At 35.7% G+C, this 21,075-nt stretch overlaps 1 protein-coding gene and 2 long non-coding RNA genes across 4 annotated transcripts; 2 read left to right on the top strand and 1 right to left on the bottom strand.

Annotated features, from left to right (window-relative positions):
- Nucleotides 1-333: 333 nt before the first annotated feature.
- On the top strand, nucleotides 334-1,816 carry LOC144569501 (uncharacterized). The gene is made up of 2 exons (XR_013516078.1): nucleotides 334-542; nucleotides 1,125-1,816. It is a non-coding gene; the product is annotated as an uncharacterized LOC144569501 (long non-coding RNA).
- Nucleotides 1,817-1,936: 120 nt separating this feature from the next.
- LOC144569500 (uncharacterized) lies at nucleotides 1,937-6,747 on the bottom strand. The gene is made up of 3 exons (XR_013516077.1): nucleotides 6,649-6,747; nucleotides 2,586-2,920; nucleotides 1,937-2,077 (listed from the first exon to the last, which is right to left on the bottom strand). It is a non-coding gene; the product is annotated as an uncharacterized LOC144569500 (long non-coding RNA).
- Nucleotides 6,615-20,431, top strand: LOC144569499 (ABC transporter C family member 2-like). 2 transcript variants are annotated; one of them, XM_078319873.1, is made up of 29 exons: nucleotides 6,615-6,863; nucleotides 7,509-7,912; nucleotides 8,376-8,554; nucleotides 8,832-8,871; nucleotides 9,522-9,681; nucleotides 9,878-9,992; nucleotides 10,073-10,153; nucleotides 10,233-10,257; nucleotides 10,391-10,447; nucleotides 10,541-10,606; nucleotides 10,710-10,784; nucleotides 11,092-11,199; nucleotides 11,367-11,501; nucleotides 11,573-11,679; nucleotides 11,767-11,860; nucleotides 12,060-12,227; nucleotides 12,639-12,779; nucleotides 13,268-13,474; nucleotides 13,905-14,003; nucleotides 14,093-14,245; nucleotides 14,659-15,044; nucleotides 15,341-15,521; nucleotides 15,893-16,216; nucleotides 16,670-17,426; nucleotides 17,554-17,675; nucleotides 18,102-18,347; nucleotides 18,987-19,088; nucleotides 19,187-19,508; nucleotides 20,096-20,431. In XM_078319873.1, the coding sequence occupies exons 2-28, from the start codon at nucleotides 7,580-7,582 to the stop codon at nucleotides 19,241-19,243; spliced, it is 4,518 nt and encodes a 1,505-aa protein (XP_078175999.1). In that variant the 5' UTR covers nucleotides 6,615-6,863; nucleotides 7,509-7,579; the 3' UTR covers nucleotides 19,244-19,508; nucleotides 20,096-20,431. The 2 variants fall into 2 exon arrangements, with proteins under 2 accessions (XP_078175999.1, XP_078176000.1); XM_078319874.1 differs by lacking the exons at nucleotides 17,554-17,675; nucleotides 18,102-18,347; nucleotides 18,987-19,088; nucleotides 19,187-19,508; nucleotides 20,096-20,431 and having other exon boundaries at nucleotides 16,472-16,775.
- The last annotated feature ends 644 nt before the right edge of the window (nucleotides 20,432-21,075 follow it).

Raw genomic sequence — 21,075 nt, 5'->3', positions numbered from 1 at the left:
AGATCGACTTTTTAGATTTTGAAATTTCAAATTTCCACCGGAAGTATTTCGGCCCATATGCTAGAGGAAGCGCGTTAGCCGTACTCATATATATATATAATTATATATATATGGGAAAATTGTGAGATTGCCACTACAAAACCTTGATATTGTGAGAATGCCACTACAAAGTTTAAACTTGTGAGAATGCCATTACAAAACTTCAATAATTGTGAAATTGCCATTTATACTCTATCAATCTTAAAAAAATAAAAAATAAATTAATACCTAAAATACCCTTGATTAAAATACACGACCCCCCCCCTCTCTCTCTCTCTCTCTCTCCCTCTCTCACGCGTAGCAGCCACAGGCTCTAATCGGAACAAGCGATGTCTCCGCCGCTCCTCTCCTCTCTCGGCGCGAAGTTCTCCAGCGACAAACGCTACTCTCTCTCGGCGCCAACTTCTCCAGTGACAACCGCTTCTCTCTCCTCTCTCTCTCTCTCGGTCCTCTCCTCTCGGCTGAAACTATTTCACGACTTCCTTCAGAGTCTTGTGAAGTTGGTAAGCTCTCTCTCTTCTCTCTTGTTCTCTCTCTCTAAATTTCTGAAAGTTTATAGTAATTTTGTAGTTTGCTGAAATTGGTAACCTTTGACAAGTAAATTCCAAGTAAAATCTGAAACTATAGTAAAATCTGAAATTGGTAACCTTGTCTGATGGAAATCTTAAAAGTCTCCAGAAAAAAGGAGATATGAACAAAGACATTCTCTGGCTTGGCAGAGCTGAATCATTACCAATCTCTGTTGTTGCCATGGTTCTCTTTTCAATTTTTGCCCAGGGAGGTTGTGGTGCTATATTTGGTATTTATACCAGCATTATTACACCTGCATGATGTCAAATTTTGTATAAATTCATTCACACTGGTACTATTTTCGGTATAGATTTGTTCATGCTTTCTGGAAATATGTTTGCATTTTGTTTGTACATGGCTACAATGTGCTTCAGTGACATAAATAAAAGAACAAAGCTGGGTCAAATGAATTTATTTTTGAGAATTTAGATATGTTCCTTTCCTTTTTGAGAATTTATTTCAACTGGGTCAATTTTAACTTGAATATTTTATTCCTTCAAATGAAATAATTTCAGGAAGGAAGATTACTATTGCTATCTGTCAGACATGACAAAATGAAAAGCTACTATTAGAAGGTGAACATGCAATGTGCAATGTCTAGTGATGTAAGAACATCAGTTTGTAGTGATGGGAAGGGAAAGAGAAAGATCACATGGCAAGATCAAGTTGTACTAAGAGTTTAGCTTAAGTGTTATTTGTCTTTCTTCTTTTAAGTTATTGCCGGTGTGCCTCTGGTAAAATGATGATCAATGTAGTTGTGTTTGTCAAGTCTAAGTTATCTTTGCATATGAAAGGAAGGATCTCTAGAGAAATTAATGTGTGATGTACATGTATTTTTTTTTTTTTTTTGAAAGCTTGGTAGGGACTAGGGACTACCAAAGATAGTACTTGTTTCCTTTTGATTCTTATCTTGATATTAAGCTTGGTAGGGTTAAAACAGAGATTTGATTAGAACGAAGATTAAAACTGATCCATAAACATATCAATAGAAATGAAAGTACCTTTTAATGGTGGAAATACAATAATACAAGCTACTATGTATTTGACTTATAATATAGAAATTCAGTTATGACATCAAAATTATAATTTTACATCATTCCTTAGAGATTAATTAGAACAAAATTTTTATCAAAAGGAATAAAATGAAAACCAATTTATGGAACAACTTAATTGCTATAAACTTATACTCTTCTACAAAATTACAAAATTACAAAATAAAAAAACCTGCCTGAATTAAAAACCTAATCTACAAAATTACACAATTCAGTAAAAGACTAAAACAATGACTAATAAGCGAAGTAGATAAATTAAGCAAAGGGCCTTCCAATAAACAGTAAATAATTTAGGAGCACCTCTTTTTTTTTATGAAATTATCTACAATTCCATGCATCACCCATAGCCTCCTCTTTCTCTTCTCAGAAATGCATTGCCACAGAACGAGCCCACTTGACAGCACCCAAAACACCCACTGCAATTGTTGATGTACAAAAAGTTTCAGTAATGTAATATATTTTGCTTCTTTGTAGTTGTATATATTATAGAATGATTTAAATGTCACTCTAAATGTTGGAGGGCTGCCTGCCAGAGGAAATCAAAACTGGTACCAGTACTGGTTTGGTAGCTGCTGTCAGAGATTCTGTAGAGAGCTTTGCAAATTAGAACAAAGAAAAGTATCACTTGTGCTCCAGTAATGTAATTCAACTCCAATTCACCATGGAACAACCAACTTCTAATTGGTACACTTACAACAGGTACCAGTTTAAATCAAAATGCCATTCATTAAACGCAGTATACAACCAGAAATTATTAATTATCCACAACAAATTGCAATATTTAGCATCTACTAAATTCAATTAATTATATCCTGCAGATAGAGATATACTCACTTTTAACAATATTTTTGGAGAAACATAATTCAACAAAATTGAAAGGGTCTTTTAAGATGAAAAGATCAATTGCAAACTAGAGGTATTTACCTAAAGGGTCTTTCAGCTCCTGCTACGGACTTGCATGCCTTCTTTTCTTTGTTAGAGCAGTTGTTGTCACGAGATGCTACTAGAGATAAGAAAGATTGATACCTTTTATGGTGAGCTGGGTAGGAGGCGATTAGGGAGGAGGTAGGGAGCTGACCCAGGTGATTAGGCGGCGATTAGGCAGTGATTTGGGAGGAGGAATGAAGAGGAGGAGGAGGCGGCGGTGATTAGTCGCCTGGACTGAAGAGGAGGAGGAGGCGTGTTGTTCTGAAGAGGAGGAGGTACGCGATTTGGGTGGACTGAAGAGAAATGCGTTCTGAAGAGGAGAACGTATTTGCCTGATTTGTGTATTAAGGGTAAAATTGGTAATATAAAAATACGTATACCAAATCAGTATTTTTTAATTAATTCTTCATAAAAAAAGTATAAGAATACACTATTAATGGCAATTTCATAATTATTGAAGTTTTGTAATGGCATTCTCACAAGTTTGAACTTTGTAGTGGCATTCTCACAATATCAAGGTTTTGTAGTGGCAATCTCACAATTTTCTCATATATATATATATATATATATATATAGAGTACGGCTAACGCGCTTCCTCTAGCATATGGGCTAAAATGCTTCCGGTGGAAATTTGAAATTTCAAAATCCAAAAAGTCGATCTGAATCGTTCATCTTCTTATCCATATTAATATCTGCTTGGAGACCAAATTTTACATTTTTCTGAAATTTTTTACTATTTATTAAGCCACTTTGAAAATTGCTGATCCAACGGTGGCTTACCAAACAGTAAAAATCAGAAGCTACCGTTGGATCAGCGATTTTCAAAATGGCTTAATAAATAGTAAAAAATTTCAGAAAAATGTAAAATTTGGTTTCCAAGCAGATATTAATATGGAGAAGAAGATGAACGGTTCAGATCGACTTTTTAGATTTTGAAATTTCAACTTTTCACCGGAAGCATTTCGGCCCATATGCTAGAGGAAGCGCGTTAGCCATACTCTCTCTCTCTATATATATATATATATATATATATATGAGGTGGGCTATGGTGAGTTGCGAAGTAAAGCGACCATTTTACTTCACGCTCATATTTTGCGATTTTAAAGTTCAAAATATCGATCCAAACTGTTCATCTTGTTCTCCATATTGAAATGTGCTTGGAGGCCAAATTTTACATTTTTTGGAATTTGTTTACTATTTATTAAGCAATTTTGAAAGTCGCTGATCTGATGGTCCAGAAAATTTTACTGTTTTTTACTGTTCGCAGCAAAACAGCAATTTTAAAAAATGTTTAATAAATAGTAAAAAAATTCCAAAAAATGTAAAATTTGGTCTCCAAGCACATTTCAATATGGATTAAACATCTAACGGTTCGGATCGATCGTTTGGACTTTCAAAATAAAAATACGGCGTGAAGTAGAAACACATTTTACTTCGCAACTCACCGTAGCCCATCTCTCTCTCTCTCTCTCTCTCTCTCTCTATATATATATATATATATATAGAGTTAGGCTGGGGTGCTATGGATAGCATAGTGGCCTCCCGTGCTACGGCTCAATATTCAACTTTTCAAAATCCAAACGGTCGATCCGAACCGTTCATCTTATTCTCCATATTAATATCTGCTTGGAGACCAAATTTTATAATTTTCTGAATTTTTTTACTATTTATTAAGCCACTTTGAAAATCGCTAATCCAACGGTTTTACTGTTTTGTGCAGCCACCATTGGATCAACAATTTTGTAAAATACTTAATAAATAGTAAAAAAATTTAGAAAAATGTAAAATTTGGTCTCCAAGCAGATATTAATATGGAGAATAAGATGAACGGTTCGGATCGACCATTTGGATTTTGAAAACTCGAATATTGAGCCGTAGCATAGAGGCCTCTATGCTATCCATAGCACCCAAGCCTTACTCTATATATATATATATACATGTAGAGTAAGGCTACGCTACTTCGCGAATTAAATGTGGTGTTTTAATTCGTGCTTATATCTCTAGTTTCGAAGTCCAAATAGCTGATCCAAACCGTTAGATGTTTAATTTATATTAAAATGTGCTTGGAGACCAAATTTTACATTTTTTTGAATTTTTTTACTATTTATTAAGATGGTTTTAAAATCGTTGTTTTTTAATGCCTACCGTCGAACGAAAACTTAAACTGGATTTTTGAGGCCCTAAACGACATTTTTTTTGAAATTATGATGCTTTGAATATCAAGAATGGTCCCTTAGGTGATATTCGGATCCGTCTCATCCTCCCCTTTTCGAAAAGTCGTCATACGCGCAAATCCGACTTTCCTAGCTAAAGTTATGACTGTTTAAAGTTGTTTCGAAAGCTAAACTTTGGAAATTCATAACTAACTGTAGAAAAATACAAATAAATTAAAATTTGTGTCAATTCTGTGTATTTTTGAATGCTCTACATGCTGGTGTAATCATTTTTGCAGTTTGGTCCTTGTATCAGTCCAGATTTGCTAATTTACCAGCAAATGTCAAATTTGATGTTTTTAGTGCATTGCACTATACTAGCGCCTTTGCCTAGTGCTTGGCTGTTGAGTTTGGACTTGGTACCATACCAGAGGTATGAAAACGCTATTGTGTCGCTATTACATATAGTGCTTTGTGTATGGATAGAGATCTAATTTGATGTTTGAACATATATTAATTGCTCCACACTACTGTTTTAGTACCAGAAGTAAAGAAAAGAAGATCAAAGTTCCAAGACATCATTTAATCAAAATTTTTGAAATAACAACAAGCTGTCAGAGTTTGAAATTTTTTGAATCAAAACTAAGTCCTTAATTAGTGTTGTCTTTAGACTTCTGATATCCAAATGACAAATCAAATCAAAGTTATAAAAAATTTGACATCTCACTCATAGATATATCAAATGTCTTATTTTTTGGCATACACCCTAAACAAAAAAATAAACTTCGGGGGTATTTTTAAAATTTTCTTTTTTTTGAGGGGTATTAATAAAAATGGTCGCAAAGATTGGCATGGTGTCCCGGTTAATTTTTTTTTTCTTTTGTCGAACTAAAGATTGGCATGACGTCCCGTCCATATTAATTGGTTTTTTAACGATATTGACTTCTTGTTTTCAAAATTTCTCCGCAACGCTTCTTATTTTTATTATTTTTATTTTTTTTCCTATGAATAAAAATTACGGCTCATCCACACTTAGGGCTGGCAAAAAAATTCGTAGTTCGTGATTCGATTCGAAATGAGTTCGATTTGAAACGAACCAAACCAGGTTCGGTTCGAAGTTAATTCAAAACAAACTCAAACCTAGCCTGGTTTGATCGAAATGGGTTCGTCTTTTATGGTTCGAATCTCATAATAACATCGGCCGTCCATTTACCTGATGAAATTAAAATCCAAGATAGAGAGTCATAATTTAACTTAGCCGACACTCCCTTGCTCTCAAATCTCAATAACCTAGTTCTCTCTCCACCTCTCTCTAACTCACTCTCCCTCTAGCTCTAAAATCTAGCCGATGCTCTCGGCGACTGGCTGTCTCTCCGGCTGTCACTCCTCTCTCCGGCCTAGATGGCTGTCTCTCCTTTTTCTTCGGTCGTCTCTCATAGTTCATACCAAGAAAGCCGTCTCTGATGTATTTTTTCATGAACAATTTTTCAACTTAAAAACACTCATTTCATATTTCATACCGGTAAAAGGAAGCCATGTGAATTTTGTCCCGCGAGAAAAAATTAATGTATAAACTACCGGTATAACTAGGACTGTTAAAAAATAATTTAGTTCGTGATTCGATTCGGATTTGATTCGAAAAATGTGTAGTTCGCAATTAATTCGATTTGAAATAGATTCGGTTCGAAACGAATCAAATCAAATTCGGTTCGAAACAAATCAAACAAGATTCGGTTCGAAATTAATTCAAACCAAACTGAAAGATAAGTTCGGTTGGGTTGGATTCGTTGCCAACCCTATGACCACACTGTAAAACATTGAATATAAAAATTTCGTCCGGAGAAGGGAAACTTTTTAGGAATATAATCAAATAATAAAAGGATTTGAAGGTTTACAAATGATGATACCAATGATTTAGGACATGTTCCATTGATCCATTCTGACCGCAGACCCAGAGGATGGAGACTTCGGTGACTCGGTGTGCTTGTGTCTGTATATTCTCCTCTCCTTTTCTTCCCGAGCTAAGGGGTGGTCTCTCTCGCTTCTCTCGTTGCGTCTCTATATGATGGAATGTTCACTTGAGAGGATTGAAAGAGAGTTTCATTTGGATTTCTGATTTAAGGTAAGTTTAATTTGGTTTTGTAAATTTTATTTGGGTGGCTCTGATTTGTTCTACTCAAGCGGATAATGTTTTAAAATTTTGATCCGGGAAAAAGTTGTTTGCTTAAATCATGAGGTACTTGGTACTTGGGTGGCTCTGATTTGTAAATTTTATTTGGGTGGCTCTGATTTGCTCTTATTTTTTTCCGCTCTTGTTCATGCTTATTGAATCTTGGTACTTGGGTTAGTATTTGTTTCTTCCGAAGACGAATTTGACTTTTGAATTTAATTTTGTTTTGGTCGAGTTTTTCTCGTTATTGTTGCTGATTCCTAGTTCCTCGGGGTGGGTGGGGAAATAGCTCCTTTGGCTTGGAATTATGTCCATAACATCAGTTCTCTTATTCGCCTGCTCGTTTAAAAAAACAAAATTCAGCATCTGATCCCACCTAGGGTATATTAAAATCTGTGCTTTTCTAATAAATGCAATACTGCAAAATGGTACCCTTTTTACCTGACCCAGAACCTTTCCGTTTCTCTTTAATAAGAAATGCATAGTAAATCAGAGAAGAACAGCGGAAGCAACCATTTAAACTTATCAGTTCACACAATATTTGGAAAAACATCTCTGTTCAATAAAATAAAAAATCTGTGTATTCAATTGATACAGGTTTTTTAATTAAGCTCACACTGTTAAGGGATCGAAGTCAAAGCAATTGATAACTTAATTCGGTGCCAGAGATGGGTTTTGATCTGTTAGACTGGTACTGTCAGCCGGTACAAGGTGGTGTATGGTCTCAAGCTGTAGAGAGTGCATTTGGCATGTACACGCCATGTGGCATGCAGACAGTGATCTTGGGCATTTCCCATTTAGCACTGTTTGGTGCTTGCTTCTACCGGACTTGGCGAATCACAAAGGATCTCACGGTGCAAAGATATAGTATGAAGTCACAGTTTTACAGCTATGTTCTCATGATCTTCACGGCCTTTTGTGTGGCTGAACCACTCTTTCGGGTCATAATGGGTTATTCAATTGTGAATCTGGATGGACAGTCAAGTCTCGCACCCTTTGAGGTTAGTTGCCTATTAAAAGTTTTACTGAGTTACAATTCCTTGCTTTTTGTAGGACATCTTTTTTGCTTTACTTTTTTGTTGTCATGATAATACATTAGGGGTGATCCTATTTACTGGTCTTTTTGTTTCCAGATACAAATATCTGATGTTTGTAATGAATTTGTTGAGCTAAACCCTGAGACTGTACCATGCAAGTCCATGCCCAATAATTTGCTCATTATTTATTTTTATTTTTATAATTTTGATACATTTCTTGTTTCTCCAGCGCACATAATAGAAAACCAAAATGAAGTTTCATTAGGCTGGTATCATAACTGTATCATACCAGGCTTACCAAACTTGAAGCTGGTACATTTTAATATATGGTTCTCAGATTTCCGGTATTAATCTAATTACAATTTGTTGTATAATATATGTTTTTGAAAAGAGCTTTCTCATCTGAATTTACTATTCACCTTCATAGGTTCTGACAGTAGTCATTGAAGCTGCAGCCTGGAGTTGTGTGCTTGTCATGCTTATAGCAGAAACAAAGATATACATACGGGAATTTAGGTGGTACATTCGGTTTGTGATGATCTATGTTTGGATTGGAGAAATTACTGTATTCAATCTTGTCTTTGCTGTCAGAGACTACCTTTCACCGTTAGTACAACACTTTCTCAGACTCTCTGGTCTTTTGTACTATTTTGCATCTTCACAGCAAACACTTATAGTACTTGGTAACTATCAAGTTAAAATAATTCCCAAAAATATATGTTTACTGACAGTTATAAAGAACATCCAGTTAGTAACAAAACAATATGAACTTGAGCCAGTACTTGAAAAAGGAAACCTGTAATATACAAGTTTATTTTTCTTATTTTCTACAATTTTCACAGCTTAGTAAAATTAAATTTTTGATTTCTCTGTTCTTTTGCAGAATGAGCCTTTATCTCTATGTTGCCGAGTTAGCATGCAAGGTGGCATTTATTCTTTTGCTAAATAAATAGTTTTTCATATGATATCAACAGTGCTTCAGATAAGTAAAAGTTGCAGCTAATCCCTACAGAACCACAAATATCCCTTCTAGCCTTACAAAGCATGAAGATGTGTCTTTTATCGGCAGACGGCAGCCACTTAAAGATATCAAAATCTTTCCTCATTTTTCCCTCCACAAACATAACTTACAGTGGAGGGGAATTTGTTCGCTATTCTATGTTCCTGTAGGGAACACGATAATTTTTTCTGGTTTCAAGGGTTAAGTAGAAAAGATCTCCTGCAATTACTTAACAACTTTGGATGGTGAAGAAGATATGCAGATGGTGCCGTGGTTGAATTTGGATACTGTAGGGGTGTAATTGCATTTTACTTTACTGTTGTTTGCTGCAGATTATATTTGTAGGTTTTGGTTGTTTTGTGATTTGCCATAGCTCTAGGTTATATTGTGTTGATTTGGTAGGTAATCTCTTTTGTAGGTATGTATTATACTTTTGTTTTGGTTTGTGGCAGCTGGTAACAATGTGTAAATTTGTGATTTTCATTTTAATGGAAATCGGTGGCTATGCCACATCTTTCATAAAAAAAAAAAATTATTATTACTGAGTAAATATTGTTTTCATTAATTCTGCAGTTTCTTTTTGGGATTTTATTACTGGGACATTTGCCTAGTTTGGAAGCATATGCTGGTTACATGCCTCTTAGGAATGAGGCACTTTCTGACGACACAGAGTATGAGCCTCTTGCAAGTGGAGAAAACATATGTCCCGAGAGGCATGCTAGCATTTTCTCCAGTAAGTTATCCAAATATATATTATTTTTCTGCTGTTGAGGCTTTTATGTTGTCGAAAATTTTTCTTCCTCGAAAACATTTTCCTAAGATTTTGCATACAAAATTCAAAATTTGCAGTGTCAGTAGGGATTACAATACGAAGTGACATATAATGGATTGCTATGTCACTTACATATTTTTTTTAAAATTTTGCACAGAGATATTTTTTTCATGGATGACGCCTCTAATGCAACAAGGGTACAAACGACCCATTACAGAGAAGGATGTGTGGAAACTGGACACATGGGATCGAACAGAGACATTGTATACCAGGTACATTATTGTTACATTATATCTTCATTATTTGTTTCCAACAATCCTTCTTACATTGAATATCTCTCACATTCTTTCAGATTTCAGCAGTGCTGGATTGAAGAAACACAGAAACCTAAACCTTGGCTTTTAAGGGCACTTAATTGTAGCCTTGGTGGACGGTAATTTCAATTTCTCTTTGTTTTTGTTTTAAAAAAAAAAGAAGTAACTTTTTAATTTAAATGTTTCCTTGCTTTGCAGATTCTGGCTTGGGGGACTTTTCAAGGTACAGTTCAAAATTTCTAATTAAACTATGTCAGTGTACTTGATGGTTAAAATGTTGTGACCCATTTAAGGAAGAATAGAATCACACTGACTGTAGTTGGCTATTGATTACTTCTGCTCTTTTTTTTTTCTAGATCGGCTATGATGCTTCTCAGTTTGTCGGACCTGTGATATTGAACCTCCTCTTAGCTGTATGTAATTTATGAATAATTTCCCTTATCTTTTGCCTAACATACATGTGTTTTTGTTGTCATTTAAGAAACGCTTTCATGCTTCCACTGTAGTCTATGCAAAGAGATGATCCAGTTTGGCACGGTTACATCTATGCCTTCTCCATCTTTGCTGGAGTGGTACAAACATTTAACTTCTAAAATTTTATATATTATAATGAAAGACTATGAACATGTTAACTTTTATTTATTTTTATTCCTCTTGATGTACTCCTAATAACAGGCGCTTGGAGTTCTGTGTGAAGCACAATACTTTCAGAATGTGATGCGAACTGGCTTCAGGCTCAGGGCCACCTTGGTATGGACCTTTGACTTTATCAAGTGTATCAAGAGATCTTTACAATTAACACCCTCTATTTGTACCTTGTGCAATTCACTCCAACATTTTTGGGTTCTTCACAATAAACATCCAATCATAAAAGTTAAGGTCAAGTCAAACGAAGAACTGGCTTAATTGCACTAATGTACTCTTAACCAGGGAACCAAATTTCCTCTTAACTATTATAACTGAAGCCAAAAGTTGTTGAGTTTCAGCTTACAAGAGCACATCTCATTTAAATCAAAGGTAAAACCCTAATTAATTTATTGGTATGATGATATGACAGGTGGCTGCTGTTTTTCGTAAATCTCTGAGATTAACCCATGAAAGTCACCGTAAATTTGCATCTGGGAAGATAACCAACTTGATGACAACTGATGCTGAAGCACTTCAGGTAGTTCTTTGATGCATAGAAGTTCATGATTGTGCTAGCAGCTCAAGGATTTTGGTTGCAAATATGCACATGGACATTGTCTTCTTTCAAGTATCTGTGTCAACTTGATAGTGAACCAGTAATCATGTAAGTTATTAACAAGTTCTATTGTTTGTTTTATGTTTTAGCAAATATGCCAGCAACTGCATAGCTTGTGGTCGGCTCCTTTTCGTATTATCATCGCAGTGGTGCTCCTCTACTCACAATTAGGTGTTGCTTCTCTTGTCGGTGCATTGATGCTCGTCCTTCTCTTTCCTATTCAGGTATATTTCCTGTTTGTAACATCTAGCTTAACTTCTGTTTCAAATATCTCAGCTTGTGCTTACTTGAACAGACACTTGTGATAAGCCGAATGAAAAAGCTAACAAAGGAAGGGTTACAGCGTACCGACAAGCGTATTGGCCTCATGAATGAAGTATTGGCTGCCATGGACAGTGTGAAGTATGTATATATTTCTCATACATGCATATATATTATTTTACCATGTTAAATGTCCCTTTTTCTAAAAGAAATGATGTGTTGCCTTAGGTGCTATGCATGGGAACAAAGCTTTCAGTCTAAGGTGCAAGGAATTCGTGATGATCAACTCTCTTGGTTTCGTAAGGCTCAGCTACTCGCTGCTGTAAGTCCCTCTCTCTCTCTCCCCCCCCCCCCCCCCCCCCCTCTCACACACACCCCAGCAGATGCACATGCACACAATAATGTAATATAATAAAAGGTAATGAAGTAGTTGGGTGAGTTTAAAACCTCTATGATGCCTGTAGAGCCATATAATTACACATACTAACTAGTGCTATTATTTTATTTTATTTTTGTTTCAGTTGAATAGCTTTATATTGAACAGCATACCGGTTTTAGTAACGGTTGTATCATTCGGCGTGTATACTCTGCTTGGGGGATATCTTACACCTGCTAAGGCTTTCACTTCTCTCTCTCTCTTTGCTGTGCTGAGGTTCCCTCTTTTCATGCTTCCCAATTTAATCACTCAGGTACACTATATTTCAGAATGATGCCAGCTCTTTCCCTGTAAAAGATCAAAACATCAGGCATATCCCTTGAACAAAAGAACAATCACAGTTAATCTAGTTAGAACATTGGAATATCACATATACTCCACTTCTCTTCTCTTCATAGAGTCAAATCATCCGGCTTTTCTTCCTCATTTTTATGTGGATATAAACAAAGGGAGATCATTTGGATATCTTTAAGTAGTGGAGGAGGGGATAAAGGGATTTTTTTGGTAATTATTTGGGGATTGCAGGTGATATTTCAGAATTTTTCAATGGTTTTGATAGCTTGACTTGGCAAATGTAAACATGAAGTTAAAATGAATATGTTCCTAATTGTAGCCCTACTTTTTCTAACTATAAAGACTCTTTCTGTAATTTGTTATTGTGAAGGTTGTCAATGCCAATGTGTCATTGAAACGTTTAGAGGATCTGTTCTTGACTGAAGAGAGATTGCTTTTGCCCAATCCACCTCTTGATCCTGTGCTTCCTGCTATCTCAATAAAAGATGGCTTCTTCGCATGGGAATCTAACGTATGATTAAAATTATTGCTCGACAGACACTATATGTTTGTTTCTTTTTTTCCAAATTATTTGCAATGTTTTTCCATATTCAAAATCAGACCAATTGTTTTGAAACAAGCAGTGTAATTTGTCTAGTTGCTATAGGAACCATTTATTTGATTAGGTGATGGAAAGGTAAGCCATTAGATTTTGAAGCTTGCCCTAACCTACGCGCCTGATCTTCTTCTCTAACCTTAAACTGGGACAAAAAATAGTATTTTTCATGTTGAGTTTGCAACTTTGCACGAAATGGTTTCAAAGTGATTTGGCTTAATTGAAGTTGGAGATAGCAGTTGGCTTGTCCTTAATTTTAATGGTTTGATATATTTGCATATTACCCTGAATGTGTTGGATGTTTCTTGCAATTATAGAAACATATCAGTTGTATCTACCGCAGACTTATAAATTCGGTAAAAATGAACAAATAAATTAAGTGCAACCATATTGGAAATGAATAGGCGGAAAGACCAACTCTGTCAAATGTGAATCTGGATATACCAGTTGGTAGCCTAGTGGCAGTGGTGGGAAATACAGGTGAAGGAAAGACATCTCTTGTTTCAGCAATGCTAGGCGAGTTACCAGCTGTGGCTGGGTCCAACACGTCAGTGGTTGTTCGTGGCTCTGTTGCATATGTTCCTCAGATTTCTTGGATCTTTAACGCCACTGTAAGAACTGTTCTGTAGCCTTTTTTATTTATTTTTGCTTTGAGTCAGGATTCAATTGGCCGTGATAGAGTTAATTGGTTTCTCGGCAAGTTACGCTAATAAAACAAGTAATTTAGGAAAGAACAATCATATATGGTATTGAATAATCAATAGAACGAGAACTAAAGTTTGTCAAACAGTTGTCAGAAGTGACGATTTGGCATTCATAAATTGCTTAGCCTTTTTTTGTGCTTGAATGATTATGGTAAAGGAGTGGCAGCGACGACATATTGTTAATATTAACTAATTAATTTATTTGTTTACTTATTTTTAAATGTTTGTCCATGTTATTCCATAAGAATATTTCCTTTATGTTAGTCTTTTCTAATTTTTTTTTTCACATTGTTATAATTAACATTCTTTTTTAATATATATATTTTATTACCCATAGGTACGTGACAACATTTTGTTCGGATCCTCTTTTGATCCCATGAAGTACGAGAAATCTATTGAGGTGACCTCACTGCAACATGATCTGGAGCAACTCCCTGTAAGTGGGCAAAGTTATTCTTCCTAATGAGTTGTGTATTTATTGCCTAAGCTTATTGTGTATTGATTTTATATTATCTTGGTGAGCAGGGAGGTGATCTGACAGAGATAGGGGAAAGAGGGGTTAATATAAGTGGGGGCCAGAAGCAGAGAGTTTCTATGGCAAGAGCCGTGTATTCAGATTCAGATGTGTATGTTTTTGACGACCCATTGAGTGCTCTAGATGCTCATGTTGGTCGCCAGGTAATAATTTCTTATATATGATAGTTATAATGGTAAGATTGAATATGCAATCTAATGTTGTAGTCTTGGAGTACTGGTGCTGCTACAATGTTAAAATGTCCAGTACAAAAATTTACCAGAATCTTTGGTTGAGTTGTTGGATGAATCTGATTCAGCCATAAAAGCTCAGTAGACTTAAATTAATTTAATAGAAACCTCAAGCAAATCCAAAAGAAATAATTAGGTAGTTTATGGTTGTTTGGGGACTATAGCTATTGTTACAATGTGCAAACTGATGTAGACCTAATATAGCTACGAAAATTTAAAGAAAGTCAAATCAACCCAATGAAACATGAAAAGACATGCACAAATAGTAAAAAAAAAATGATACTATTTGGACCTTGCTAACTGATACAAACTATTATATATCTTAGGTTTTTGACAAGTGCATCAAAGATCAGCTTAGAAACAAAACTAGAGTGCTAGTCACGAACCAGCTTCATTTTCTGCCATATGTAGATAGAATAATATTGGTACATGATGGTGTGGTGAAAGAAGAAGGTACATTTGAGGAGCTGAGTGATACTGGTGAGTTATTCAAAAAGTTAATGGAAAATGCGGGTAAAATGGAAGAACAACAGGAAGATGATAAAGAGGGAGATAAAAATGGTACAGATGGAACCAAACTAAATGGAGATGCAGTTGCTATAGAGAATGGAACTGTTGCTGATAAGGTTGGTAAGGGTAAGGGAGGGAAGTCGGTGCTGATTAAGCAGGAGGAGAGAGAAACTGGTGTTGTCAGTGCAAAGGTTCTTTCAAGGTAAGGTTATTTTGTTTGCACCTTATTGGATGATTTAACTTCCAGGAATGTCTGGTGCTTAAGATGAATGAAGGTGCCTACTTGGTCCTGCAGCAGAGCTTTCAGCAACAAAGAATTGAGAACCTTATTCTCAAATTTGATTATTACCTGTTTTATTACTGACAAAATTAAGAATTGTAAGTGCAAATTAAAGGAATGCAAGCAACCTAATATATAATCACAGATAAAAAATCTTAACTTTGTAGTGCTTGATGCATCAACGAATAGCTGTTGACATTTTATTGATGCTTATTTAGGTACAAGAATGCCTTGGGGGGCTTGTGGGTGGTGCTAATACTATTGTTCTGTTACACATTAACTGAAATACTCCGCATGTCAAGTAGCACTTGGTTGAGTGTTTGGACTGATCAAAGTGGGCCAAAGGATCACAGTCCTGGCTTTTACAATCTTATCTATGCAATAATTTCTCTCTGTCAGGTAGATTTGTTTTCTGCACTCTTTTATTAACATTATTTTGTTTTTGTACAACTTTGTTGTTTCTTCCACGTTTTAGTATCTATTATTTGTTACGGTCACATGGAAAATTATTTTTGTGCTGAAACTCACTCTTCTAGCCCGCAAGCTTACAGGGAAAACTTTGTTGAGTTGGGTTATCTTTATTTTCAAATATTATCTTGGATATAGTACAAGTTTTAGAAAGGTTCATTTTAATTTTTTGTAGATGTAGTTACTCATTCTTTTTCCCAAATTTCCTTAAAACTCTTTTGAAAGCATCAATTTATTGGATGATTCAGGAAAAACACTGTCCAACATGTGTACTTCTTTCTTATCTCTTTTTTATGTAACAGGTAATAGTGACTCTTTCAAACTCATACTGGCTCATTGTCTCAAGTCTACGAGCTGCTAAGAGGTTACATGATGCCATGCTAAGTTCAATATTAAGGGCACCAATGGTATTTTTCCACACAAACCCACTAGGAAGGATAATAAACAGGTTCGCAAAAGATCTAGGCGACATTGACCGAAATGTGGCAGTATCTGTGAACATGTTCTTGGCGCAAGTGTTTCAGCTTCTCTCAACTTTTGTTCTTATTGGAATTGTCAGCACCATGTCTCTCTGGGCCATTATGCCCCTCTTGATTTTGTTTTACGCTGCTTATCTCTATTACCAGGTATCCCTACAGTTAAAGACAACTTCATCTGCTTTTTTGCTAATTGATTTTGTTTCTTTTCTTGATTTCAAATAAAGTCCTCTTATTTTACTGTTTACAAAATATGTTTATTGACATAGCACCCTAACATTGTGATCGGTTGGTGATATAAAATTTAAAACATTGGTGCTAGTGTTTTTTTGGTGTAATAGCAGAAATTCACTATTTTCTGTAGCTGTTTGGTTTGTTAAATTCAATTTGATCTATTTCTATGAGGTGCCTTAATTGATGATTCTTAGTTAACGACATGATTGGAGTTGGAAATAAGAACAACAGCAAAAAAAGACCCCATCAAATTTTGTATCTTTTCTTATATGAATATGAGCTCTGTATATAGAATATTGGAGATGTTTTTTTTCGAAAATTTCCAATCAATTCTCACCGGTCCATTCTTTTGCATGCTTTGTTTGTCAGACTACTGCACGGGAGGTAAAACGACTGAACTCCATAACTCGATCGCCTGTCTATGCTCAATTTGGCGAGGCCCTAAATGGTCTCTCCACAATTCGTGCTTACAAGGCATATGACCGAATGGCTTTCATCAATGGCCAATCAATGGACAACAATGTTCGTTTCACCTTAGTCAATATGAGTGCGAATCGATGGCTGGCTATCCGGCTTGAAACCTTAGGTGGCATCATGATCTGGTTCACCGCAACATTTGCAGTCTTGCAAAACCAAAATTTAGAGAACCAAAAAGCTTTTGCCTCTACCATGGGTCTTCTACTTACATATGCCTTGAATATTACCAACCTGCTCACTGCAGTTTTGCGGCTCGCGAGTATGGCCGAGAACAGCTTGAATGCAGTGGAGCGAGTTGGGAATTACATTGATGTGGCCCCTGAGGCCCCACCTGTCATAGAAGGGAAAAGGCCTCCGCCAGGTTGGCCATCAGTTGGGGTAATCGAGTTTAAGGAGGTGTGGTTGAGGTACCGCCCAGAGTTACCTCCAGTTTTGCACGGTATTAGTTTTAGAATTGAAGGGAGTGAGAAGGTCGGGATTGTGGGGCGCACTGGTGCAGGAAAGTCCAGCATGCTCAATGCACTTTTCAGAATTGTGGAGCTTGAGAAGGGGACAATTTTCATAGATGATTGTGATATCTCCAAATTTGGCCTCTGGGATCTGAGGAAGGTGTTGGGTATCATACCGCAGTCTCCGGTTCTGTTTTCAGGTCTGGTATATTCAATTCTTCCCTCTTTTCGGGTTTATCGCTTAGATGCTACTTCTTAATATTCTAATATTGTTTACAATTTGAATAATCAAGGCTTAATGTACAGTACTATGACAACTATCTGCAGGATCAGTGCGGTTTAATTTGGACCCATTTGGGGAGCATAATGATGCAGATCTTTGGGAGTCCCTTGAGAGAGCACATCTGAAGGATGCTATTAGGAGGAATCCTCTAGGGCTTGATGCTGAGGTCCTTCATTTTTTTAATAAAAGAACTTCCATTACATGAAAGGAAAATTATTGTGTGAAGTACCCCTAATATTCACTGTTCTTGCAAGGGACAACCAATATTTTCTGTGCTTTTTGGTCCATGACTTTCACCAAAACTTGAATTATAATAACTAGCTCAATATTTATTAGTTTTATCTGTTTGGTGTGTGCTTGAACTGGAAGGGAAGGGCCTTCAGTAGGAAATTAATAGGGTTAAATTGTCTACATTTGATCTACTATCTCCATCATACTAGTTTGATGGTCCAATATTGGGTATCGTTGCAACTAAGATACAATATTTGGTGTACTTCTTGTAAACCAGAACCTTATTTAGCTGTATGATGACAAAATCACAAAGTACCATGACCTTGTTATTGAGCACAATATTACATGGTGCAACATATAGGTTTCTGAGGCGGGAGAGAATTTCAGTGTGGGCCAGAGGCAGTTGCTCAGTCTGGCACGTGCATTGTTACGTCGAGCAAAAATACTAGTGCTTGATGAAGCAACTGCAGCTGTTGATGTTAGAACTGATGCTCTGATTCAGAAGACAATCAGAGAAGAGTTCAAGTCCTGCACTATGTTAATTATTGCACACCGCTTGAACACTGTTATAGATTGTGACCGCCTCCTCCTCCTGAGTACTGGCAAGGTAGAATGACTTTCTCTCTTTTTGAGATAACACATACTGTCCATATGAATTGAAGCAAAGAAATCATGAAGGATAGGCTGGCTTTTTCAACCTGACTTAACAGGCAATCCGACCCGCCTGAGACTGTCCCCAATAGGTTATTGGGTTTGATCCTGGTTCAACATGTTCTGACTCACTACAGGTTGCAGATTAGATCATCTCGACCTGCTGATGAGTTGGGTCAGGTTCAACTTGTATGACAAAAGATAATAAAATGTCTATGAGCCCACTTGAATCATTGTGACCTCAAGGAAGTAACTGATATTGGATATTGGCCGTCTCTTTCTGTGTGTGTGTGTGTTGGGGGAGGGGTAGGAGATATATTTCTTGCCTGGGTAGGCATGGTGTTTTGATATTTTTTGGAGGCACATATTAAATTATTCTGAAAGATGAAGAAATAAAGTGAAATGTATTTATTTGCAACTAAGTTGATTTCTTTATAATGTTGAAATGGGGAATATCAATTAAGGTGAAATTGGGTATATACCCATTGCTGCTAATTAGCATCAATTTAGTACCACATACAAGGACCAGAAAGTTAATTTTTTTAAAAAAAAAAAAAAGTTTTGGTCTATTATTTATTTCATATTGAACTTGTAGATACTGGAGTTCGACACACCTGAGAGTCTGTTGTGCACTGAAGAAAGTGCTTTCTCAAAGATGGTGCAGAGTACTGGTGCCAGCAATGCTGAATATTTAAGGGTATTCCCCCTTTTGCTTCTAAAAACTTTTTATTACCTTTTTAAAAGACATTCACATAAAAGCAAATTAACCCTTAGTAAACAAAAAAAAAAAATCAGGGGCTAGTATTTGGCAGTGAAGAGGAGAGATCGAAAAGGGAGGAAACAAAGCGATAAGACGGGCAGAGGCGATGGCTGGCAACCACAAGGTGGGCCGCAGCAGCCTAGTACGCACTTGCCATGAGTCTCACTTCTTTGCAAAATGACCTTCAAAAGTTGGAAATCATTGATGATGCCAACATTCTCAACAAAAAAAAGGATGCTGTGATTACTCTTCAGAATGTTCTACAAGGAAAGCATGATAGCGAGATAGAGGATACTTTGAATCAGAATCAGGTCCCAGCTGAGAGGTGGTGGTCATCTCTCTATAAAGTTGTGGAAGGTATTTTTTCTCTTCGTTCTATCGTACTTTGAACAATATCAAATCTTAAAACATTTTTTTAGGATCATCTGTTGGATTCGGAATAAATTTATGCATGTCAGTCCTTCTGAACTTGTTATCATCACGGTTATTTAATGCAAAAGAGTAGCATTTCAATTGCCCCCTCTTTTCTTATTTTTGTGAGGATTGGCCACAAATACAATTCTCCCAATATTTGTGTGGGGTATCCTTGACATATTTTCATTTGCAGGATTTTGTGTAAAATTTTAGCCATTTAAAAACAGACATGAAATTTCCAAAATTTTTGAAAACCATTCAGGGGAATTCTTTTGTGGTAGATAAATTATTATTTGGTTTATGGGCGACAGTAAAGGTTGTTTCAGACATAGTACCTCCAAAAGTACAAATTATGTTTGAATCAAAAGTACAAAATTATGTTTGAATTGATTTGTCATGTATAGCTTGTAAGATATGCTTTAGAGTAATCTTTTATGTGTGGATACTTTTGTTAATTGATGGTTTGCAGGAATTTTGCTTATTTTAGTTCTGTCTTTCCTTTTTCTTTCTGGTCTCGCAATGATGCGTAGACTGTTAGGTAACAGGATTCCGTCACAATCTAGTATTGCCTTTGAGGAAAAAACAATCGATTGGGACTCAAGTGGAGATGTAGACTATTCATTACTTGTAGGAATCTAATTAAACATTTTAATTTACTGCGTTACCAGCTTTGACTGATAATTTGTATTAGGGGATTTTACTTTTGAATATGGTGTGCCTAAATTTGATATATATATGTTCCTCAATCAATATAGTTGAGAATAGGGCAAAAAATTGCTGGCCTCCTACAAGGCTTTTATTCGAGTAAGAAATTTTGCTAGTACTTCACGTTGTTACAAAGATAATGATGAAAAGTTTGAACATTTTGCATGTCGAGCTGTGGGATCCTTTTGCTTCTTTCCATTCTGAATTCTATTTTTAGTAAATACTAACAGACGAGAAAATTCACAACTTCAAAGACAACAATTGGGTTGCTTTTCATAATAATGTCATGTTAGGAGGTGAATCATTGGAAGGATGGCTAAAACCTATTATTTGAATGAGGGGTTTCATTGCCTCTTGTCTTTCATATCTCATTGCACCGCATATTTTACTAGTATCATATCTGTGCGTTGCAACGGAGACATGCTATAAAATTGAATAGAATATGAAGAGACTTTTTTATTTGATATTCACACAATATTTAAAAAAATATTTAAATGAAAACAAAAAACAAATTGAAAAAACAGAAATTCAAATAATAAATAACAATAAAAGAAACAACAACCAATGAAAAAATGATCAAATATAACATTATTTTTTTTTTGAAATATCATTGCGATTTAATATCTAATTTTCTCCACAAGCGGTCATTAAACAATTTAGAGGAGATGATATGTAAAGAAACAAATTTGAAAAAAATATAATTAAATGATTCGAATAAGTATTTTCTCTACATATATATTGTTGATAAAAATTATTTTAACAATAATTTTCTCAGCATATCATTTCTCTACACCAAAGTTCTAGA

This window comes from Carex rostrata, chromosome 18, assembly GCF_964058835.1.
Source record: "Carex rostrata chromosome 18, lpCarRost1.2, whole genome shotgun sequence".
In the NCBI taxonomy this organism is placed as follows: domain Eukaryota; kingdom Viridiplantae; phylum Streptophyta; class Magnoliopsida; order Poales; family Cyperaceae; genus Carex; species Carex rostrata.
The sequence above is the reverse complement of the archived record's forward strand: the minus strand, read 5'-3'. Positions and strand labels throughout refer to the sequence as shown.